Source organism: Trachemys scripta, chromosome 1 (genome assembly GCF_013100865.1).
Source record: "Trachemys scripta elegans isolate TJP31775 chromosome 1, CAS_Tse_1.0, whole genome shotgun sequence".
Taxonomy (NCBI): Eukaryota; Metazoa; Chordata; order Testudines; family Emydidae; genus Trachemys; species Trachemys scripta.
The window spans coordinates 267,377,810-267,403,474 of NC_048298.1; the positions used below are offsets into that span (position 1 = coordinate 267,377,810).

Sequence of the window (25,665 nt, forward strand, 5' to 3'; positions counted from 1 at the left end):
TACTTTACATTTATCTACATTAAATTTCATTTGTCATTTTGTTGCCCAATCACTTAGTTTTGTGAGATCTTTTCGAAGTTCGTCACAGTCTGCTTTGGTCTTAACTATCTTGAGCAGTTTCATCTCATCTGCAAACTTTGCCACCTCACTGTTTACCCCCTTTCTCCAGATCATTTATCAATAAGTTGAATAGGTTTGGTCCAAGGACTGACCCTTGGGGATCACCACTAGTTACCCCTCTCCATTCTGAGAATTTACCATTAATTCCTACCCTTTGTTTCCTGTCTTTTAACCAGTTCTTAATCCATGAAAGGACCTTCCCTTTTATCCCATGACAGCTTAATTTACATAAGAGCCTTTGGTGAGGGACCTTGTCAAAGGCTTTCTGGAAATCTAAGTACACTCTGTCCAGTGGATCCCCCTTGTCCACATGTTTGTTGATCCCTTCAAAGAACTCTAATAGATTAGTAAGACACGATTTCCCTTTACAGAAACCATGTTGACTATGGGCCCTAGCATGATTTGTGTTGGCTAGTCAGTTCCAATCCTTCTTTAATTTGTGTAAGAGACTTAAGTTGGATCTGAGGGGAGCCAGCCTTATCTGTGCTTTGTTTAGTAATTCTGGTAAGGTGTCAGGCTGTCCAAAAGCAAAACAAAAATAAACAACACCACCGCCACCACCTTCTAACAAAGGAGTCATCAGCATGACAGCTGTAATCTACCAACAACTCTCAACCCATTTCCATGTCTGCTGACTTCATCATGTTCCAGGACAACTGGTCCCAGTTCCATCAAATATGAAATGTACAGTGTTCCAATGGGTAGAAGGTACATTTTTGATGGAGTCAAGCTAGCAAGCCACTGTGTCTGCTGGTAACCAGCTCCTGTAGACTCCCCTCTTTAAGAAGAAGCAGATGACTTGCAACCATGTGGCCAATGACAGGTCCAAACCCCTTGAGAATTCTGGGGCTGTAATGCAGCTAGCAAGAAAGGGGACTCTTTCTTCACCCAAGGCAGGGCAGAACAGTCAATGAATATCCACAGAACCTACACCTAATGAAATAATTACAAACCAACCCATGTATTGTCTTCATTAGGTAAAGGGATCTCTTCATAAGTTATTTTGATGTAAGGAAACTTTATAGGTAAAAGCCAGTAGTCTAAGTTGTAAAAGAGGTAAAACTGGTGGTTTAAGACAACCTGATCTACTATTTTTAAGACATTTAAGAAGAACTCTTCAATAGACTGATGAGATTTGAATGGATAGTAGAAATCTCTTATGGCTGCAGCCACTGTCTTGTTTCCTAGAGGTCCAAAAATAGATGTTTCATTCCCCAAATAAATGGGTTCTCCGGTAAACAAAGTAATGCTGGTATAATTTGTTTGTATCTTATTAAATACAGCCCCTAAATCGGCCAACTTCTGATATGTTCTTAATATAAATTTCGAGCATTCATAAGATTCAAACCACACTACCGCATGCTTGTCAGGACTTGCTCGAACTGTCCAGGTTTCATAGTATATCCCAGTTTCGTTGTCATATTGTACCCATTTTGCCATTTGGTTAAACATTGTTCCTGTAAAAAATAGAAATAGGATATGTCCATAAGCATTATGGAAAACAATACTGGCAAATCCATACAATTCATAGATTACAAGGCTAGAAGGGACCCTTGTGATCATCTAGTTTGACCTCGTGTATAACACAGGCCACAGAACTTTCCCAAAATAATTCACGATGAGCATGCCTTTTAGAAAAACATCCAAACGTCATTTAAAAATGGCCAGTGCTGGAGAATCCACCACAACCCTTGGTAAATTGTTCCAATGGTTAATTACTAAAGCTATGATTTTGTCATGGAGGTTGTAGAAGTCATGGAATCCTTGACTTCCAAAGACCTCTATGACTTCAGCCCTGACGTCTGGGAGCTGCAAGGTCCTGCTGCCTCCCGCAGCGGCAGGGAGCTGTGAGGTACTCTCACCACCTGAGGCAGTGGGTCCCCAAGCTCTGAGCCGCCATGGGCAGCGGGGGCACCCCGCAGCTTCCCGCTGCTGGGGAGGGGACAGGGGGACCCTGCAGCTCTCTGCCCCACGGGTGGTGGGGTCCCAGAGCTCCTAGCCACCCTACAGCTGCCCAGCCCCTTCCCATTTTATCATGGATATTTTTAGTAACAGTCAGGGGACAGATCATGGGCTTCTGTGAATTTTTCTTCATTGCCCCTGACCTGTCTGTGAGTTTTACTAAAAATATTCATAACAAAATCTTAGCCTTATTAATTACCATCACTGTTAAAAATTTACACCTTATTTCCAGTCTGAAATTGTCTAACTTAAACTTCCAACCATTGGATTATGTTACACCTCTCTCTGCTAGACTGAAGAGCCTGTTATTAAACATTTATTCCCCCTGTCATCCCTTAACTTTCTCTTTGTTAAGCTAAATAGATTGACCTTTTTGAGTCTATTACTATCAGGCAGGTTTTCTAATCCTTTAATCATTCTCATGGCTCTTCTCTGAACTCTCCAATTTGTCGACATCCTTCTTGAATTGTGGGTGCCAGAACTGGACACAGTATTCCAGTAGTGATCAGACCAGTGCCAAATACAGAGATAGAATACAGGGATATAGACAGAGATAAAATATAGGGTTATAAAAATAGTGGTTCCACTATTTATTCATCTTAGGATTGCATTAGCTCTTTTGGTCACAGCATCACACGGGGAGCTCACATTCAGCTGTTTATCCACCATGACCCCAAATCTTTTCCAGTGTCACCGCTTCCCTCATCATGTAAGTACGGCCTCCATTCTTTGTTCCTAGATGTATACATTTACATTTAGCCATATTAAAACACACATTATTTGCTTGCACGCACCTTACTAAGCAATTCAGATCAGTCTGAATCAGTGACCTGTCTTCATTATTTATCACTCCCGCTATTTTTGTGTCATCTACAAACTTTATCAGTGATGATTTTATGTTTTCTTCCAGGTAACTGATAAAAATATTAAATAGTGTAGGGCCATGAACCTATCCCTGTGGTATCCAATTGGAAACAGACCCACTCAATGATGATTTCCTGCTTATAATTATATTTTGAGACCTATCAACTAGACAATTTCTAATCAATTTAACGTGTGCCCCATTAATTTTATATCATTCTAGTTTTTAATCAAAATGTCACATGGTGCCAAGTCACATGCCTTACACAACTCTAAGGGCTTGTCTTCACTACTGTGCTAAATCGGCTGCCGCTGCAGTCTTGCCTTTCTCATATCTATTCAAAAGATCCTTTTCCTAGCCTGTTCCTTGATGACATCACCTCTCTCTTCCATCCCTCCACTGCATCCCCTTTCTCTATTGCATCAAATATAAGCTGCTGATTTTCACTTGTAAAGCCTTGAACTGTCTATCCCTACTCTACCTAGCCATCTGTCATTCACTAGTCTCTAATTGGCCCACGATGCCAGCATCCATCACTTACTTGTTAAATTTTCAAATAAGCACCTGTGCTTTCTCCCATGCTGCCCCTCACTGTTTCAGAGGGGCTCCCCATACACACCCAAAAAGCCACTTCATTGTTCTCCTTCAAATCCTTCCTTTAAAAAAGCACCTTTGCCCCAAACTTGACAACAGTTTGCTGAGACCACTGCCTATCATACTGACCAATATTGTCTCATTGTTTCCTTGTACTCCCATCTGTCTGTATCCACCTGTTTTCTCCTGTTTGTACTTAGATTGGAAGCTCTTTGGGGCAGGAACTGTCTTTTTGTACTGTGTCTGTACAGCACCTATAGCAATGGGGTCCTCCTGGGGCATAACTGGGGCTCCATAGCTGCAATTAAAAACAACAAAAACAATCCTATTCTTTTATCACTGTTGGTTGAATTTTTGGAACTGCCTATGTTCAGGTTCATAATACAGCAAGTCATAAATCCTGTATTAACAACCACCCTGCCATTGTATGCTGCACAGAGAGGAATTTTAATTACACTTCATATTCTTGGAGTGTACTGCAGTATATATCGTGGGATAGCGTTTCCTTCTCTACACAAGACTGGGATTTTTATCGTTAAATAAAAAACACTGGCTGCAACAAACAACTTATTAAAAGATTATGCACGAACTGGGCATGCAATTGAAATTATAAAATTATCTTCTTTACTTTTTTAATGTTTCAAAACACATGTCCTTACTAACAACTCTGTGCCCCTTTAAAATTATTTTCAAATATTACAAAATGTAAAATCACCAAAACTGGCACAAGCTACTCAAAAAACGTTCAAACCTACCCTCTGAAGAAATTCAACCCACACACGTTTCTTACTAAGTTAAGGTCTCAGGGAGTAAAAGTGCCATGCAGTATTTTCTGAAGGTCAACACACACTGTCGTCAGAGCAAGGAAGAAAGTGATTTCCAGAGCATTCTCCTATCACAGTGAAAATACCAGAAAGCCACAATTGCACAAGAAATTCTGTGGTGTTAGGAGCCCAAAACTGCAGACTCTTGGTAGTGCTGATTTGCTTAGTTTTTGCAGGATTGGGCCCCAAGGTCATCAAGACCAAAACCTACAAGAAGGTCCTACAGAGGTCTGTCCTGGGTCTGACACTATTCAATATTTTCATTAATGATTTGGATGATGGAGTGGAGATTATGCTTATAAAATTTGTGGCTGGCACCAAGGGGGAAGGGTTGTAAATATTTTGGAGGACTGGATTAGAATTCAAAAATGATACTGATAGATTGCAGAATTGGTCTGAAATCAATAAGATGGAATTATCTAAAAAAACAAGTGCAAAGTACTAAACTTCACAATTCAAATTCACAAATACAAAAATGAGGAATAACTGGGTAGGCAATAACACGGCAGACAAGGAGCTGGAGATTATACTATATCACAACTGAATATAAATCAACAATGGGACAATTGCAAAAAAAAGATTATGTAATTTTGGGACATATTAACAAGGTGTCATATACAAGACCTGGAAGGTAATTGTTCCATTCTACTCAGCTCTGGTGGGGCCTCAGCTGGAGTACTGCTTCCAGTTTTGCGCAGCACACTTTAGATAGATATGTACAAATTGAAGAAAATCCAAAGAGAGCAACGAAAACGATAAAAGGTTTAGAAAACCTGATCTGTGAAGAAACGTTGAAAGAACTGATAGTCCTGGGGAAGTTCTGCACAACTGCGGCGCAGCAGAAAAATCCACACACACACACACACACACACACACACAGATTCTCTTTGCTTCCTTGCAGAAAATAGTTTCTGTGGGGAAGCAAAAAGAAGCTGCACCAGTACTCACTCATCCCTCCCTGGAAGCTCAGATGCCTCTGATCTGTCACTGGGAGAAGGGGGGATCTGGGATGTCCTGGCCGCCCAGGGACATTAGTCTCAACTGGGGGAGGAGGTGGGGGAAGGACGGAGATGCAGTTCCCCCTTCCCTGCACGGAGCAGCCGGGTCTAGGTCAGATCAAACCCCAGAAACTTCCCCTGGCTGCAGGAAGCTCTGGGTGTGTGTGTGTCTGGGTGCGGGGGTCCAGGTCATCCCACTGAACAGCTGCACCCTGACCCCCCCCACACTAAGCGCCACTCTCTTCCCCCCCACACACACACTGAGCCCTAATCACCTTCACCTGGACTCCCCTACAGAGTCCCATTCCACCTGCATCCAGAACCCCGCACCGAGCTGCCTGCACCCAGATTGTGCCACACAGAACCCTGGTACTCTTGAGGGAATTCTGCACCAAAAAATTAAAATTCTGCAATGTTCTGCATATGGTGCGGGGGGGAGTTGGGGGGAATGGGACTCAGGGTAGGGGGTTGTGGTACAGGAGGGGTGTGGCAGGGGACTCAGGACAGGTTGTAGTAAGAGGAGGCCCTGAGATATAAACCTTGGTATCAGAGGCCCGGTGTGAGGCCTAAGGCCTGAACTAAAGTAATGGTCATGACTTTGCTAACATAAAGCAAAGTTAAGCCGTGAGCCAGAGGCAGGCCCTGCTCACAGAAGCTGGCAAGGAAAGGGATGATGCTGCAAAAAGAGACAGACCTAAAAGGTACTGAACACCAGATATCAGAACATTCGCATACTTGTACATTCCACACTCAAGGAACAAGCCAACCCATCCCAATGACAGGGGCAAAAGGGTAAAATGATGGATAGAGTTGTTTTGATTGAACCAACATGTACGAAGTGAGAGGCGGCACCTTACTAAGTAGAGGGGTTGTACCTTGCTACGTAGAGGGGTTGCACCTCAATACGTCAGGAGTGATGTGTAACCTGTTTATACCTGTGTATAAGAATGTATCCCTGGGGTGGTGTCTTTGTCCAGCCACGGGGGCAGTGGAAAGTCCCGCCACTGAGCTGGGTCCTTGCCAAGAGGCACTTTCTCGTAGTATGCCCGGTAGACTAAGTAATCTACAGGGAACTGCCATTGTGTCCGAGATCGCAATAAACCTACTCGACGTGGCTTTGCATCTTACTAGACTCTGTGGTTATTGGGGGTTCTCTTCGGCTCTGCTGGGTCAGCTATCTGCACAGAGCTGGGGCAGCACACAGAGGGAACACACGCACGCAGCCGAGTGATATCAACAGGAGAAAGCAGAGCACCACACCGGTAGCATCTGGGGTGCAGGACGGGGCTCAAGGCAGGGGGTTGGGGTGCAGGAGGGGTTTGGGGTGCAGGTTCCAGCCCAGTACCGCTTACCTTGAGCGACTCCGGGGTGGCAGCGGCGCACAGCGGGGCTAAGACAGGCTCCCTGCCTGCTCTGACCCCGCATCACTCCCGGAAGTGGCTCCTGGGGGTGGGGCTTAACTGCACGCTGCCCTCGCCTGCAGGTACCACCCCCGAAGCTCCCATTGGCCACTGTTCCCCGTTCCCGGCCAATGGGAGCTGCGGGGGGCAGTGCCTGCGCAGAGCCCTCGGCCCCCCCTCCTCCAGGGACCACAGGGACGTGGTGTCGGCCGCTTCCGGGAGCGGCACAGAGCCAGGGCAGGCAGGGAGCCTGGCTTAGCCTTGCTGCGCCACGGGGCTGGCAGTCCCGCAGGATGGATTGAAAGCCCTGATGGGCTGGATCCGGACCGCGGGCCATAGTTTGCCCTCCCCTGCACTAAGTAGTAATGATCACAATACAATTAGATTCAACATCCAATGGGGAAGTCAGGTACCAAAACCCAACATAATTACACTACACTTTAGAAAGGAATATTTCAATAAAAAGGAGGAGACTAGTCAAAAATGCCCTAAAGTCAAAAGTAAAGGCAGTTAAATCTTTAGATATGGCATAAGGAAACAATAGCAGAGTCTCAGAAGGAATATATCCCTCGGCCCGCGCAGCTTCCTGCAGCCCCCATTGGCCTGGGACGGCGAACCGTGGCCAGTGGGAGCCACAATCGGCTGAACCAGTGAACGCGGCAGGTAAACAAACTGGCCCGGCCCACGAGGGTGCTTACCCTGGCGAGCCACGTGCCAAAGGTTGCCAATCCCTGAATTAGGAAGTAAGAGGCCATCAATGGGCGGGGGAGGAGGGGCAGATTATCCCACATCTCCCTACTGTAGGTTTTTTGCACCTGCTTCTGAAGCACCTGTTGCTGACCATTGTCAGAGATAGGAAATTGGAGTAGATAGACCATGGACCTGATCCTGTCTGGCAATTCCTATCTACACCCAATTTGCACATGTACATATGATTATACAAGACACAGGGTAAGAGAGATTCAGGTCAAAGATGTATGAGTGTCATCAACATGCTGCAGCAGTACAACCCAAACCATCTGACTTTCTCCCCAAGCAGATTCACATATGTGCCAGAGAACAGGGAAAATGGAATGGAGTCAAGGATTACACTTCACAAAAGTCCCTTGGGAAAATGAGCAACCTGCCAAAACTACACTATAGCATCTCCCCAAGAGGAAAGTACCTCACAAGTAATATTCTAACCACTCCTGCTAGGACCCACAGGAAAGGTCAAAAATACATTATGATCAACAGTACCAGAGGCTACCAACAGATCTGAAAGAACTGGTGTGGACGTCTGATCAATATGGAGGAGGCCCACGTATTTAATAAGTTACGGCTCTGTCACGTTATATGGGCTGCTTTTTATTTCTTAGCAGCATCAGTCAGATGGAATCTGCAGACTCAAAGGTTGAGGTGCCAAACTGATGAAAATGGAAGGGAACTTAGGTAGAATAACACATCACATTAGCATTTTAAACACATAGGTCTGTAGTTTTAATCTGATTTTCGCTGCTTAGAAAGGAAAGCAGCCTGTAGAGTGTGCCAGAGCCTTAGCAGGCTAGATGAACATACTGAATACTTCTATACATGTTATTTAAAAGGCAGCAGATTCTTGTATGAGCTTTGCATGCAATTTGTTCAGTATTTATTCTAGCATTTCAGTTTCACATTGAGGAGCTGTGATGAGCCCATAATGGGGTAGATTGAACCAAGAAGCTATTTTGGTGAGCTATACAAAAAGACTAAGTATAATAAATACACCACTTGTCCTGCAATATGTGATAGATAGGCCTATTACTGCTAATGGGATTATTTGCAGTTTTATGATAAAACAGTTGGAAAAAAAAAAAAAGATGAGTGACTGTAGCTGTTCTTGAGAGCATTTCCTGTTATGTCCTACTTATCAGTTCAAGAGCACAACACAATTCTCTCAATTTTTTCCATTTAAAAATTCATCTGTCACTTCACAGCAGGAGGTTGTGTTCCAGCGCAAGTGCATAAAAAGAGGCTATTTTTACACTCCACTATTCTTGCAGAGGTGCTCATGTGACATACCAAGCAATTCTCACTTAACAGCATCTTTTTAGCATGGCTTGTTCAAAGGACAGTATTACCATATCACTTCCTATATTAAGAAAATTAGAAGAGTAATATTTCAATTTCAAATTAACAGCTTTAATCACTCTGCATTGCAAATGACTCACAAAAAGTAAGCGGAAAGATACTGTCTGACATGAATGTGATCCTGTCTTAGTACATTATGGTATTAGTCTCACCACAGGATTCTGAAATCTACCTGATATAGTGGTCACCAGAACCAAGGTCCCATTTTCCTTCCAGTGTACATCATCTATTCCTTCATAAAAGCATGCAGCTCCCTGATTACACCAGAATGGTGCATCCATGTCAGGCCGGAGATGTGGAAATGTGCAATTCCCAAGCTGGAAGAGTTCATACCATTCCATTGTGTAGTTTTTGCCAGTTAGAGAGCTCTTGAAGCCAACAGCATCATGCATAATATTCTGAGGAAAGGTCATGAACACAAAGAAAAACAGTTTTGTAGGGCCAACTTCACTTTGCATTACTTACCTATTGTACAGTAGTTTAGAAAATAGGGTTCTGTAAAACGGGAAAGCCCCTGGCGGGCCGGGCCGGTTTGTTTACCTGCCGTGTCCGCAGGTTTGGCCGATCACGGCTCCCACTGGCCGCGGTTCGTCACTCCAGGCCAATGGGGGCTGCAGGAAGGGTGGCCAGCACATCCCTCGGCCCACGCCGCTTCCTGCAGCGGCAAACGGGAGCCGCAATCAGCCAAACCTGCGGACGCGACAGGTAAACAAACCGGCCCGTCCCGCCAGGGGGTTTCCCTGAACAAGCGGCGGACCTAGTTTGAGAACCACTGCTCTAGGGTGCACACATTTAAGCTTCCCTCTGCAACCATGACGGCTAGATATTTACTTTAAAAAAAAGCAGCTGAGATTCTGTTGCATTCACATGATTCCAGGAGCTGAGGCTTTAAGAGAAACACCATATATTGTGAGACTTGTAATAGAAGTCGAAAGAGTTGGCAACACTGTCAGTGAGTGATCCACAGGGCAGCTTGTTTTTCAGATCAGACAGATATCCATGTTCATACAAAATTTAATTCAAATCAGACTTTGTTTACTGTGAGATCTTACTTCTTCATTTTAAAAAACAAAGCTGTAGATGTATAAGATTAACAAGATCTTTCCTACACACTAGCCAGATATTTTGTCATAAAGGACCAATTCAAAGTGTTCTTTGTAAGTGATGTTAAAGTCAATGCAAAAATGCAAATAAATACAAGTTAACGTACACACAATACATTTCCAATCCTTGGTATGTAAGGGCAAAAATACCACATCATGTTCTTTTCCTAATCTGTCTTGAATTATTCCCATAACTCTTGTTTCAAGGTTAGCAGTTTTCTAGCCCATAGCCTCCAATATTCCACACAACTATGCTTAAATATTATAATGAATGAAGTCCTACTGTTGACATTTGCTGCTAAATTTAACTGATTTGAAACTAATACATTTTTGTTAAATGAAAACATCACCTTACCAAATGTCCAAGCAGATCCCCATATTTGAATTCCCACACTGGAGCTTGTAATCGATAGACTTCAATGACATCCTCATCCTTCATTGCTGGAATGGGACAGCCAGTAGGACAGAAAGTGTAACGAGCTTGACAATAGGGATCTGTTTTCGGACGGTAATCAAAACGCCTACGTTTAAAAACAAAAGCATGGAAAACTTTCTGTGTAGCTTCGGAGGAAAGGTAGGATGCCACAAAGACACTTATTTTAAGAGCCACTTTCCAAAACAGCCTCTAATGGCCTGATTTTTAGAAGTTCTGAATACCTAGAGCTCCCCTTCAAGTCAATGGGAGCTATGGGTGTGCAGCACCTTTAAAAGTCATAAGACCCCAACCCTGAAAACACGTACACAAATGAGTTAATGGGATTACTCAGGTGCATGTTTGTAGGACTGAGGCTTAAAATTGCATCTTCAATATGTGAGTGCAAATAATAACATTTAGATGTCTAATGTGGGAAACAATGTTAATTGCACTGTAATGTACTTGCACTCCCAAGTAACTTGCACACACTTCACTGTGGTCACAAGATTAGAGGTTGGTTTAAAATCTGTTTCAAAATTTGGTCGCAAGGGCTTTTCTACATAGGAAATAGCTATTCTGGAATAACCATTCAGCAATAAGTATTCCAGAATAGCACCCCTTTAGACACTATTCTGGAATAAAAGTGACTTTACTCCAAAATAATTACTCTCCTCACAAAGTGGAGTAATTATTCAGAAATTAGATCACTTTTATTCTGAAGCAGAGTGTCGATAAAAGGGAGTTATTTTGGAACAGCTAAATTATACCACAACAGCTATTCTGGAATAATGATGCCAGTCAATTTCCCACATATAAAGAAGGCCTAAGAATCTGAAATCCACACATTTCTTCCAGAGATTTTCAGCTCTCCCATTAAACCTCATTCTAGGTAATCATACCTTGTTTTCAAAATAACTGAAAAAACAGACTCTACATGTACAGTACTATCAATATAGAACATAAAACCATGATTTCTCCACTGCAAAAGTTCTCCAACGACCTTCAAATTCTACTCTAACTCATTCACTATATTTCACTTAGGTCCTGTTCCTCCTCACATTAAATTATAAACAGCATCCAAACACACAACTTAAATATTCTCCCCCCTCTTACAAGAGCAAGATATTAAATATGCTTATTTCAATAAAGATATGAGATGATCAGGCCTCTATATGCTTTATAAGGGTTGGTTTTGTTTCAACAAGTTTGAAATTATAGGGCCTAATTCTGCGCCCACTGAAGTCAACGGCAAACCCCCACTGACTTCAGTGGATGGAGGAACAATCCCTCAGTTACTATGTGTTTTGTTTCCTTTCTAGCATTCAGTAATCAGTCTTTGATACTAGGAACACACTGCCACGTCCATCCCCCATACACTCACTAGATGTAACAGTTAACAACCCTCTCTACCCCCTCCTGCAAGTCCTTCCCCACATAAGCCAGACAAAACTTCTACTTGTATTACTATCCCTTCTCCCAAAATCCTCCTACAATCACATGCACAATTCCATTTGTTTATTAAATGTACAGGCTATGGAGCAGGATTGAAACTTCCTACCAGACATAGAATTTCATCTGTGTTCAGTAGTAAGCTCCAGCTATAGAGGAAGGGAAAGAAATACAAAATTGAGTCCTAAATATTCTTCCACTGTAATTTTGATTGCAGAGTTTCTTTGAGGCTTTCGTATTTGTTAATTTAAAATAAAAAAAAAATCAACCAGATTAAAATTTGTTCTGTGGACTGCATATAGCTTAATACAATGAAATCAGTGAGACAACTCCTGGCATTAAAGTTAAGCATGTGTGTTTGCAGGACTGGAATCTTATGTATCTACCTTTAATAAAGTTAATTAGCTTACATGCATTAGAGAGAGAGAGAGCACGTGTGTGAAAACATTTAACATATTTGGTTCACCAAAAACGGCTGCAGATGCTCAAAGGCCAACCTAGGAAAAACAAAAAATGGCTATGCAAAAATATCACCTTCAACAGATCAGCTCCCTGCGTGTATTCAGAATCTTATCTTCTCACTTTATAACACTGAATATTTAATTTTAATTTAAATTAAAGAAAAATATTCTATGGCATAATTAACTTCTGTTAATTCCATACAACCATAGAACAGGATTCTATATCGGTTCATGCATCAATAACGACCGTTAACTAAGTTACAATTACAAAATATTTTGACCTGATTTTCTGAGGCCTCAGGCACCTCCTGCTTACTACAATAAGAATTAAATTATAAAATTATGGCACTTATTACTGTTTGTGGCCAAGATCCACCAGTTAGAAAGAACACAGCTTGATTTTCAGATTCCAGGTCAAGAATACAGGACCTATCCTCTTGTAAACTGAGAATTTGATATGATGCCACTGACAAACAAGGAATTACTCTGAATGACTTAAAAAAGAAGTCCCAAACTTTAATTATTATTATCACTATTAACATCTCATTATGTATAATAATGAAATGTGAGGATGGAGTCTACCAAACTAAAACAGGTATCAGAAAAAAGCAGGTGTCTCACTTAAACAGTCCTTTGGCAAACTAGATTTAATAATGTACTAGAACTAGTAAAAAAATTACTAAAATGGTTCAAGGAGTCCTGACACAGATGCTCCAATTTTTAGGGCACTTAAACAACACCCTTAGAAGATGGAAAATCATTGTAGAAAAGAAATCAATGGCGACCTCAACGTCTTTCATCACTCTGCAATTTTCAGGCTTGCTCTTGACTCATTACAAACTTCCTAATCTGGACTGGAATTTTGAAAGCAAAAACCAAAAAAGCCATCTTAATTAGTTACACAATATTTCACAAAACTTTTTGCCAACTCAAACCAGTGAAGCCCAATGACTTCCTGGAATTGTGAAACCTGTTTTCAGAGACTGCCCCTGGTTTTTTGTATTTGTTTAAGAAGCTACCTTTTATAGGCAGAAAAAGGGAAGTAGTTGCAGTTTCTATGCTTAAACAGTTCAGAGATGGCTTGATTTATAATGTGCTGTACAGAAAAACATAAGAATGGCCATACTGGATCAGACCAATGGTCCATCTAGCCCAGGGGTCGGCAACCTCTGGCACGCGGCTCGCCAGGGTAAGCACCCTGGCGGGCTGGGCCAGTTTGTTTACCTGCCACATCGGCAGGTTCAGCTGATCGCGGCTCCCACTGGCTGTGGTTCGTCGTCCCAGGCCAATGGGGGCTGCGGGAAGCGGCGCGGGCGAGGTATGTGCTGACCGCGGCTTCCTGCCACCCCCATTGGCCTGGAGTGGCAAACCGCGGCCAGTGGGAGCCGCGATCGGCCGAACCGGCAGGCAAACAAACTGGCCCGCCCCACCAGGGTGCTTACCCTGGCGAGCCGCGTGCCAGAGGTTGCCGACCCCTGATCTAGCCCAACTAGCTCATTCCCTCTGAAGCACCTGACACCAGCCACTGTCGGAGGACAGGATGCTGGGCTAGATGGACCATTGGTCTGACCCAGTATGGCCATTCTTAAGTTTTTTAAGGCTTTGACCAAAACTGCAACTTGCAAAATGTTACTCACTTGTATAGTCCCTACTGATACAAGTCAGCCCTTTGATTTCAAAAAGAGCTACTTGGACCGAGACTCCTCCTGGCTGTGTATCTATGATTAGCCACTTCTGCAATCAAATCCAGGGGTCACTGTAGTGCTGCAGGCTGACACTCAACCTAGGCCTTTTTAACCGTGTGATCCCCTGAACAAGGAAGCTTTAACATGATCTCTGGTTTACACACACTCACCCAAAGAGGAGAGGGAAAGAGGCTCTGAATTAAGTGTCTAAAACCCCAAAGTGGGAGTGATATATATACACACACACACAGTGAGCCAGCCTTGCTTCCTGTGCAGGCTACTAACTCACCTGTAAGGCACAGGCCACTTGCGTTGTTGCTGGGGCTGGGATCCTGCAAGGGAGGCAGGCATCCCAACCACTAGCAGCAGCAACAGCAGCTCCCGGTGGCAACCGACCCTCATCCCTCAGCGCAGCCCCCGCCGACAGCCCCTGGCCGCTGGTCCGGACGCCTGACCACAGTAAGCTGTCCCGGGTGGGGATGAAGCAGCTGACTGGAGTCTGCCCGTCACATGGGCTCCGTGACTCAGCCCTGGCAAGGGCGGGGGAATTACACTGCCTCGATTTTCCTTTCTTTTTCGGGTTCCTTTCCTTCCTCCAGGCTCAGGCTGCCGCCCGCTACCCGTCTCCACCACGTGGCTGGCTGACTAAGTCGGGGGGCGGGGCTGTGGTTTGGGGACTGGGCGGGGAGGTAGCAGACTGAGCAGAGCGGGGGGCGGGGGGAGTGGCACCGTGCCCCTGCCAACTTGTTGGTCAGTCTTTGGGCATCCAGGCTGGTGGTGTGATGCACCAGCCGGGGGGGGGGGTCTGGTTGTATTATGGCTGTACCTTGCGTCGGCCGGGCGCCGCTTTATTACTATTATTTTATTATTATTAATAATAATAATAATTTTGTATTTTATTAAAAGCTCAGCTGTGTGTGGGTCCCTCTTTCTTGGTGTTGGGGTGCATCTCTGGTGGTGGTGCACCTGCACCAGCGGGGGCTGCGAGGGGGGACACTTGAGGGGGATTGTGTGGGGAGGGGCACTGAGAGGTGTCGCCTAAGGGGGACCTCAGAGAGTGAGTGGGGCGGGGGAGGGGATATGGAGGCCCAGGCAATGTGATGGGGGAAATCCCGGGGGGGGGGCTAAAGGACCCGGTTGGGGGGGGGGGCGGGAAGGGGGGGGGGGGCAGAATCTTGGTCTAATGAAGGCTGTAGGTGGGGTATCTACATTTTGAGGCAATGCAGGGGGAGCCTGGGGGACGGACAGTGCAGCGCACTGGGGGGATTACATGTGGGGGTCTGGCTGGGCATTGGGGGGTTTATGGTGGCCCTGGCAGGGGTGCTGGGCTGTTAGAAGTCTGGTTGGCGGTGCTGCGGCGCAAAGGCAGGCTAGTCCCTACCTGTCCTGGCTCCGCACTGTGCCCTGGAAGCTGCCAGCAGCAGGTCCGGCTCCTACGCAGGGGGCCACAGGGCTCTGCGCGCTGCCCCCGCCCCACGCACCAGCTCCACACTCCTATTGGGCAGGAACTATGGTGGTGGTGCCTGCGGGGGAGAGCAGCGCACAGAGCGGCCCACGCCCCTCTGCCTAAGAGCCGGACCGGCTGGCTGCTTCCAGGCGCAGCGCGAAGTCAGGACAGACAGGAAGCCTGCCTTAGCCCCCCTGCTGCGCCACTGACCTAAAGCTGCTGGAGGTAAGCCTGCGCTCCTGCTCCAGCCCTGAGCCTCCTCAAACCCAGATCACCCTCCCACACTCTGAACTCCTCTTCCCCACCCCCCAGCTTGGAGTCCCCTCCTGCACCCCAAACCCCTCGTCCCTGGCTCTATCCCAGAGCCTGCACCCCCAGACGGAGCCCTCCCCACCCCTACCCCAGACTGGAGCCCCTTCCCGCACCCTGAAACCCTCATTTCTGGCCCCACCCTGGATCCCGCACCCTCAGTTAGAGCCCTCCTGCCTCTCCACCCCCTACACCAGCCCAGTGAAAGCAAGTGGGAGTGGGGGCGGAAGTAGGGGAGGGGTAATGTAGTGAGCAGGGGGAAGGGCCTTGGTGCAGGGGGCGTGGCCTCAGGGAGGGGCGGGGCTAGGGTGTTCAGTTTTGTGCAATTAGAAAGTTGGTAACCCTAGTGGACGCACATGGAGGTCTGGGAGGGCAGTTGGGGGTGCATGGGGCCTTGGCTGGGGCAGTTGGGGTGGAGGCACATAAGGGTCTGGCAGGTGGACATGGGGGTCTGGCTGGGAAAGTGGGGTGGAGGAGGCATGTGGGGCCCTGGCAGGGGCAGTTGGGGTGAAGGCACATGGGGCTCAATAGCAAATTAAGTGTCTGGCCAATCTCACCCCTTCTCATTTGAGAGGGGGGAGGTTAATTGGAGGTTAAGCCAAAATAGCAAGAAGTACAGAATAACAGGGAACAGGGTTGGCTGGTACCAGATTTTGCCCTCCATTAAATAGCTAAAAATTCACATTGAAGGGTGCATATCAGCAAGGCAGCAGCAGCGGCTGCATATCAGCGAAGCAGCAGCAGCTGCACAGAGCCAATGCGGGGCTGCAAAGCAGTAGTGATTCCCTCTCTCATGCGAAAGGCTGAGGATGTTTTCCTGGTCGGAAGAGGCCAGGAGCCCAAACGCACCTGCAGGCTTGCTCCGCCCCAGTACTTCCGGCTCCAGCTGCTTGTCTCAGGCTCCTAACTCACCTGGGGCCGCTCACAGGAGGCAGGCTCTGAACGGGCATGTGCGTAAGACCCAGCAAGTTGGGAAGAGCCACCCGCGGAGACGAGGCGATGCTGCACCTAGCGCAGATTACATGCAAACAGCTTGTTGACCCTTACCGGCGATGCCCCTGGCCTACCGCCTCAGACCGAGCCAAGCAGGCAAGTGTCTACACTGGCAATTTACAGCGCTGCAACTTTCTTGCTCAAGGGTGTGAGGAAAAAAACCACCCCTGAGCGCAGCAAGTTTCAGTGCTATAAAGTGCCAGTGTTGGCCGTGCTCCCAGCGCTGGTAGCTACGCCTCTCATGGAGGTGGTTTTTTTAGAGCACTGGGAGAGCTCTCCCCCAGCGCTCTGCCCCGACCACACAAGCCACATTAAAGCACTGCCGCGGCAGCGCTTTAACGTCGCCAGTGTAGACTAGCCCTCATCAGGGATAAGTGCTCGTCGGTGGTGGGGCACTGTATGAACCAGCATTGATAGTGAAAAAATAAAAACAAAAGACATGCCCCCCCCCCATCTCCCCAGCTGCCCCACCCAGGGCCACCGTGTGCTTCCCCCATCCCCAGCTGTCCCCACCATGGCCCCCATGCGCTTCCCCCATCCCCAACTGCCCCAGCCAGGGCCCCCGTGCACTTCCCCCATCCCCAACTGTCACAGCCAAGGCCCCTGTGCGCCCCGCCCCCAACTGCCCCAGCCAGGGCCCCCATGCGCTTCCCCATCTCCAACTGCCCCAGCCAGGGCCCCGGTGTGCCCCCCCCAACTGCCCCAGCCAGGGCCCCTGTACGCTTCCCCCATCTCCAATTGCCCCAGCCAGGGCCCCGGTGTGCCCCCCCCAACTGTTCCAGCCAGGGCCTCCGTGCGCTTCCCCCATCCCCAACTGCCCCAGCCAGGGCCCCCATGCACTTCCCCCATCCCCAACTGCCCCAGCCAGGGCCCCCGTGCACTTCCCCCATCCCCAACTGCCCCAGTCAGGGCCCCCGTGCACTTCCCCCATCCCCAACTGTCACAGCCAGGGCCCCCGTGCACTTCCCCCATCCCCAACTGTCACAGCCAAGGCCCCTGTGCGCCCCGCCCCCAACTGCCCCAGCCAGGGCCCCATGTGCTTCCTCCATCCCACTTCACCAGCCAGACCCCCATGCCCCCACAACTGCCCCAGCCAGGGCCCCCTCGTACCCTCTCTCCCCCCAACTGCCCCTTCAACACAGCCTTGTCAGTAAAAGCTGCAGACAAGCCCACAGTGACTCTAGTTTTGCCCATTCTAGAGTCTGCAGAAATGCCTGGGTGAACTGCAGGCCTCACGAGCCTGAGTTCAGTGGCCAGGCCATTTCAGACCTTGGCTTCTTTAGTAAAACTGCCAATTGGTGATGCTTGCAGTGGTGTTGTAAAATGGACCCTTGTCCATCAGGACCCACAGGGACACTACCAAATCTCTTCACATAGACCACAAAGCACCATTAGATGGTGACAATTTAGAATGGCTACTAATTTGGGCTAAATTTAAATCAGCAAATTAGAGGTGAAAGGGTCTGTATCCTGTAACTGGTCCCCAGATCGATCCTGTGCCTCTGTAAAATGTTCAGATTTCAGAAGGCCGTCATCATGGCACATTGATTTTATTTCTGGTTTTATACAGATATATTTAGGTTGATACCAATTTTACTGTTAGTGTTTTAATCTTATGTTTTTAATCTTTGTATCTGTGTGTGTTTTATTGTGGAACTCCTGTTTTCGTAGCTAGATGCTATAAATAAATTGTTATTTTATTCAGATTTGTTTCCTACCTTGCATTTAGTATTGTAATATTAAATGTTAACTCCTTTGTCCAGAAAGGCATATATTTTGATTGAATGTACTAATTCCTAGCTTTTGTATCGCACTTTTCTCTGTAGATCTTAAAGTGCTTTACAAAGGAAGGTGTAGGCATCATCACCCCCATTTTGCAGATGAGGAAACTGAGGCACAGAGGTGAGATGCCCAAGCTCATACAATGGGTCACTGGCAGAGCTAGAAATTTAAAAAAACTAGTCTCCTGATTGAGTCTCAGTCCAATGATTTATCTACTAGGCCATTCTGCCCTACAGTAAGTGAGCATGGATTGTCTACAAATCAAAATAATAACCAAGTGTAACATTAAAATTAAGTAGACACAGCTGCTGAGGGTGTTCTTAAAAGACAGCTATAAGATGGCAAGACTACTGAAAGTCTTACCCAGCAGCAGGATTGTTGCACAGAATGCACTGAAGTCAGGTCCAAGACAACATTGACAGTTACATGCTCTGCCTTTTCATGTATGTACTTTACACAATATTTTAATCCAAGAACTACAACGTTAATGGCTATTGCTGAGTCTGCAGCTGAGTCTAGTTAATTAGTCTGAACCTAACTGAGGGCCCCATGCAACTCCCTTTGACTTAAATGGAGTGGAATCAGGTCCTCTGTCAGCAGACAAGCAATGCAGAAGGGCTGGGAGCAGCTATAGAGATCAGCTTCTGGGAGCTTGTTAGACTGCTCTTTTGATCTCAGTCTCTGGAAGTGTCTTAATAACATTTAAAAATTTTGTTGAAGAAATTCTAATCGATGTTCTGTGACTTATCAATACAAACCAGCACCTTTCCCATTTCTGCATGACAGAGGACCAGAGGCTATAAGGAATAAAAAGAAAGAAAGAGGCAAGATAGAACTTCTGCAGCAACTGAATCCTTAGATGAGGTGTGACCGTATAAAGCCGCAGGGGGAAAAAATGCATTAATAGTCACAGAGAAGAGACTCTTGATAACGAAGCAACAGCTGCTATGTTATTAAAACTGCCTTTGCAAAAACATCTCTGCATGATACTTATGTTCAAGTACACATCTGTCAGCATATAAACAGACAATATGTCATCCAATCAGAAAGTTATGAGTGTAGCTGGATCACAGCTGATGAATCTGATAGCCAGTAGTTTGACTGCTCCCATCATCTTATACTGAAACAGTGACCTATTTAGAGATTGTTCCATGGGAGTTAATTCAAAGCTCAGTTGGATTCATTTCGGGAAAATACACAACAGCTTCTACAGCTATATAAAAGCAGATCTAAGATTCCAAGAACCATGCAGATTACAACACATTTTCACTTATAATACTGAAGTAATATAGCAAAGGAAATAAGATGTGCCTGTTTGCATTTGGTGCTTGTTATTACTATTCCCAAGTGAATGATTTAATGAAGGACTGAGACTTCAAGTCGCCAGATAAAAGAAATGAGAGCACTTGTGACAGGCTCTCATTGGAAATAAATAGTCCAAAACTAGAAGAATGGTTCCAAAACATATGTGAGGTGGTTGTTATAGAAAAACTATTGCAGTGGTTACATACCCAGCAAAATAGACAGAGGACAAATAGATGCTTAGATATGTGTTTACCATTTTTTCAGTACTAAAAGTACATTTTACTTTAAAAAAACCCCAACACAACTGTCCAACTTTTTAAAATATTAACCTTTGATAGACATGCCTGATTTGATATGAGTAGAGTCAATAGTTTCACTCGATTTAATAAAATCAGCAGAAACAACACATCATGCATGGGGTAAAGAGGCTCACTCTGTAATATGGTAACACCCCATTAAATAGATTAGATGATTATATTATAAAATAATGTTTCTTGAAACAAAAAATAAGGTCACTCTTGTGATTGTTTTGTTTTGTTTCTGATAGTTACATGGCAATGATTTATAAAACCTGTTATTACTTCTTAACTAAATAAATAGTTTGTAAAGAAATGAGAGAACACGGAAAGCATGTTGTTAAAAAAAGGCTCCATGTTTGCATGCTCAGGGCACACAATTTTAGGCTAAAACAAAATTTCACTGTTCTTCACTATAATACACATTCTGCATTTTCCCAGTCTCTCACATTTTCTATGGTGTCCGCACTTCTTCATGCCAGAGTCTTGACAGCTTGTTGCTGCTGATCCAAAATCCTAGCACTGTGCTGTGTGCTAAGTTTTCAGTCCCTAGCCTCTAAATGTACATACAGTTTGGGGTGACCCTATTTTACTGAACTACAGAATTCAGTATTTGCATATGCAAATAAGGTTGCATGTGTGCACAAAAGAGAACTTTGGAGGCTAGGTGAGGAAAAGTCAAACCTATGTTTCTGTCTTATATTTTTAGTAACATGAAAAATCAGTAAAATAAATCCAGAATAAATTATACCATCACATAAAAGAGGATGGGAAGTCTCTTACCCGATCATGCAACACCAAGCCCTTTCTAGTTTATTTACAGTAGTCAGGGACATAGCTGGATAGCTGTAAAGATATACCAGTAGCAGAAAGTCTAAAAAAAGACTTGTTCTAAAGCACACTCTTCAGGATTGCTGCCAATGAACAGAAAGAAACTAAACAAAACACACAACTCCATTGGGGAGTACAAGAGACTAGACAAGATGGGAAATATAAGCCCAGATTCAGCATCTGAAAGAATTCTTGATTTTGAGAGGTGCTATCACTTTAGTCAATGGGAACTACAGTAGCTCAACTCCTTTGAATACTGCCCTATTTTCATTCTGGTATCCAACTACTGATTTAGATGTGAAACTGGGCAGAAAAGTTTTAAAATGTTAGCCTTAACCAATCTTTGCTTCAGTTTCCCCACATGTAAAATATTACCGTAATTTTGTTATTTATCATTGGTATTACTGCAGTGCCTAGATGGCCCAACTAAGATCAGGGTCTCTTTGTGATAGGTCCCCTGCATACAGATAATGAGGGAGAGTCCCTGCTGTGAAGAGATTACAATCTAAACTGTCAAGAGAGGCCATGGGAGGTAAGAGTACTCCATTATATAGATGATAAACTGATACACAGAGAGATTAAGTGATGTTCTTGCCCAAGGATCATGCAAGAAGTCTGTGGCAATATTTATCTGCCCCGGAAGGATGTTGAGAGTATTGCATTAATGTTTGTAAATGCTTCGAGACACTTGGAGGAAAAGTGCAATGTGAGTTCAATATATTATTTGTATTATTATTTATATTATAGTAGCTTCTAAAGGCCCCAATTGAGATTGCATTGCACTGGGCACTGTATCAAGATAGTAAGAGACAATCCCTGCCTCAAAAAGCTTACAATACATATGACAAGATGGACAAGGAGTTGGAAAGTATTATTATCCTAATGGTGAGGAGAATTGAGGCATAAAGAGATGAAGGGTCAGATTTTCAAAGGTAGCCTAAAGAAGCAGATATACACCTACTGGGATTTTCAAAAGCACCTAAGTGGGTTAGTGCTTAACCTTCTTAAGTGTTTTTGACAATTCCACTAGACACCTATCTGCATCTTTAGAGGCCTAATTACCTTTGAGAATCTGTTCTTAAATGATGTATACTGTAAGTACCGGTATATTTCAGGTAGGGATCCCCTATAATAAGCAGATGTGAAGAATGACTAAGTAAATGTGCTGTTTTATGTGGTATGGTGTGTCCTACAGAATTGTATTCTCTCATTCTTCTGCATGCATTCCAATGGCCCTTCACTGTGTTAGGGACAGCTGCATTGACTGGTAAAGGGATTACCTGGAGCAGGTTACCTGCCACAGTGATATGAGAAGTGCATCTGCAGCCAAAGGGGTCATGAACCTCTTGTTTCTGTGCTGAGTTATGTTGGTTGTGCAAGAAGGGGAGCAAAATAGTCTATTCTTGCCACGGGGATTGTAGCAGCCTCGAAGCACACCTGACAGTGCACTATGATGCAGAAGTGTAAGTGCAGGTGTTGTTCCAAAAGGAATCCTTAGGACAATGGTCAAGGAGTCATAACATCTGGTGACTCTTGGGTGGTTTGTGAAGAGTAGGTGAAGTCGTCAACATTAGTCCAGGCATATCCAGCTGGTGTTTGCAAAGCCCACTCTACAGACAACTTTTGCCTTAGTGAGGGCACAGTCTGACAGTTTCTCCTATGTGTTATGTCTGCACAGTGCTTCATATCTAGAAGGATGTCTGACAGGGGCAGGTTGGGGCATTGCTCCAGCAGGGCAGAGTTAAGGTTATGGCATGGAGTTGTTGTGTAATTCCTGGTTTTGAGAGCCTCAAATTTGTTTTACCTTGGAGCTGTATCTCAGAAATAACCTCTAATTTGGGCCACTAGCCCTACCCCAGACCTCAAGATGCACCACAATTTTCAAGACAATCCAAATAATAATATGGATTTTACAGCACCTAGGAAAACTGGCTAAAAATTGTTAAAAGTTCTCAGCCTTAACTCTAGTGGTGCTACCACCCCACTGTATTGAGAAGGTTGGACAAGGAATGCAGAATAAATAAAGATGGAAGTGTTTCTCATATAGAACCAAAGGAACAGGTATTCCGGAGCTATTCAGTCCTAGTTGCCAGTGACAATTTATATTAACTCAAACTGAACTGAAATTAGGAATCTATGTTTTTGGTAGTGGAGCCACACTGAAAAGCACCTGAGTATGTACATATTACATGTACATATTGTAGTAATGTAAACTGCTCATGCTAATCAAAATACAAATCCTTTAGCGTTTTGTGTATATTGTGATAAGCCAAACAAAGAAAGAAAAGTAAAAAAATGAGATCTATTTACAGTGCATGGATCATGCACATTATTATATACATAGTTTTATTTAATATTATAAGAACATGGTCAGGAGGATTGGAATGCTTTGGACAAGTGTGTTGATTTACCATGAAAAGTATGTCTGCCAAAGAAAAGATGATTTAATTTATAGGCAAATTTCCTATAGGCTACAAAAAGAACCCATTAGTTGACAATACTGATCAATCCTTTTATGAGTTTAATTACCTCCTTCCAGTCATACATTTAAGTTGATTCAGGTAATAGTTTATCATACCGATAGAGTTATTCTATAAGTGTGAACATAAATGCAATGGAAAAGAGAGCATAATTTCTTTTTTTCTTACAAAAAGCTGGATTTATTCTCTATTTTCACTCCATCACAGCAGGTGGAAAAATCATATGGTAAGAATTATTTGTTGCCACGTGTAGAATGGAAATTTAATTTGACTACAAAGTCTGTAATTAAAGGTATAATATTTAAATCTGCCAGCATCATCTTAATGAAAAGTGACATCACGTCGGACACCAGCACTATGGAGGCTCAGGATAGGGTTACCATACGTCCGGATTTTCCTGGACATGTCTGGCTTTTTGGTCCTCAAATCCCCGTCCGGGAGGAATTTCCAAAAAGCGGGAAAATGTCCGGGAAAATAGGGAGGCATGGTAAGGGCACCGCCTCCTCCCCGGGCTCCAACTTTCCCGGCTCCCGCCGCTCTCCCCAGCGCAGCAGCCGGAACCGGGGCCTGAGCTGGGCCGGAGCCACTGGAACCGGGGCTGGGGGTGCTTGGCCGCCGGCAGGGGCCGGGCCAGAGCCGCTCGGCCGGAACTGGGGCCCGAGCCGAGCCCGGCCGGAGCTGCTGGGACCGGGGCTGGGGGTGCTCGGCCGCCGACTCCCCGCTCCCTGCCCGTCCCCGCAGCCCCTGAGGCTCGGATTGGAGGGGGCCCCTGCAGCGCTTAACACAAGGGCCGCTGGGCAGCCTAGCTCAGGGTTAAAGACTATAAACCAGGTTGCATCCAGGGCTGGTGGGGCTGGGGGTGCTTGGCCGGTGGCCAGGCTGGAGCCGCTCAGCCGGAACCAGGACCGAACTGGGCCGGGCCGGAGCGACCAGGGCTGGGGGTGCTTGGCCACCGGCCGGCACCGCTTGGCCAGGGCCGGGGCTGGGCCGGAGCCACTCACCTGGGGCCAGGGCTGTGCCCCAGGACCCGAGCCGAGCTGGAGTCGCTAGGGCCGGGACCAGGGGTGCTTGGCCGGGGCCAGCGCCCCAGCCAGGGCCCGATCCAAGCCAGGCCGGAGCCGCCGGGGCCAGAGCCTCTTGGCCGGAGGGAGCCGCTTGGCCAGGGGGCCGGACTGGGCCGCGCCTCCTCACGCCGCTGCCCCAGCTTACCTGCTGCCTGCCTGCCTGTTTCAGGCTTCCCGCGAACATTTGATTTGCGGGAAGCAGGGGGGGGGAGGAGCAGGGGGGAGCAGCATTCAGGGGAGGAGGCAGAGTTGTGGCGGGGACTTTGGGGAAGGGGCGGAGTTGGGACAGGGCCGAGGGCCCTTGGAGTGTCCTCTTTTTCCAGGACTGCTATATGGTAACCCTAGCTCAGGGTTAAATACTATAAACCAGGTTGCATCCTGCCTTAATTCTAATTTTGTAACCAGGAAAAGAACTTTATGGGCATATTTCTAAAGGATTTCTCATTTACAAAACTCACTCTTTCACATGCAAAACCCATTTGTCCCGTAGCAGATCAGGCAGTCAGGTACTTGATTTATAACTGGAAAGACCCAGTTTTGCACATATAGGACTTAATCCTGTAAAGTTTCCTGTACATGCTTAATTGAAGCACTGTGTAGTCCCATTGAAATCAGTATGAGCATAAATCTCTGCAGGATCAGGGCCATAATATGAACATGGATTGTGTGTGCATGAAAACTGGAAGCCCTTTGAAAAATTGGCTTATGCATATTTACTGAGCATCAACTGCAGCTGGATACTCATAATTTGTCTCAGGGAACAAGTTTGTGTAACATGAGATAGAGACCGTACAGCGCCAATAACAGTGTTAAGGGCCATCTGTTGAGCACTGCATGACATGTAGATGATACGTTCTCTAGGGTAGGGGACCAGCTTCTTTGCTACTTTTCTACGCAGCGCCTGGCACGATGGGGCCCTGCTCTTTGGCGTTGCTAGCTGCTTCAGGAATACAAACGATAATGTGATTACAATCAGAAGCGGGTGAAGCACTTTACAGGCTTAGTCCCTTTACGGACATTATGGTTGGTCCTTTCCTATTGACTTGACTCCAAATCAACAAATCCCCGCTCCCTGCCCGTCCCCGCAGCCCCTGAGACTCGGATTGGAGGGGGCCCCTGCAGTGCTTAACACAAGGGCCATCGGGCAGCAGCGTGTGTACACGGGACCTGCTGCCT

The 25,665-nt window shown here is 45.8% G+C and overlaps 1 protein-coding gene across 1 annotated transcript; it reads right to left on the reverse strand.

The window, feature by feature from the left end:
- Positions 1-382: 382 nt before the first annotated feature.
- CLN5 (CLN5 intracellular trafficking protein) lies at positions 383-14,608 on the reverse strand. The gene is made up of 4 exons (XM_034758315.1): positions 14,272-14,608; positions 10,328-10,493; positions 9,042-9,267; positions 383-1,577 (listed from the first exon to the last, which is right to left on the reverse strand). The coding sequence occupies exons 1-4, from the start codon at positions 14,382-14,384 to the stop codon at positions 1,066-1,068; spliced, it is 1,017 nt and encodes a 338-aa protein (XP_034614206.1). The 5' UTR covers positions 14,385-14,608; the 3' UTR covers positions 383-1,065.
- Between the last annotated feature and the right edge of the window lie 11,057 nt (positions 14,609-25,665).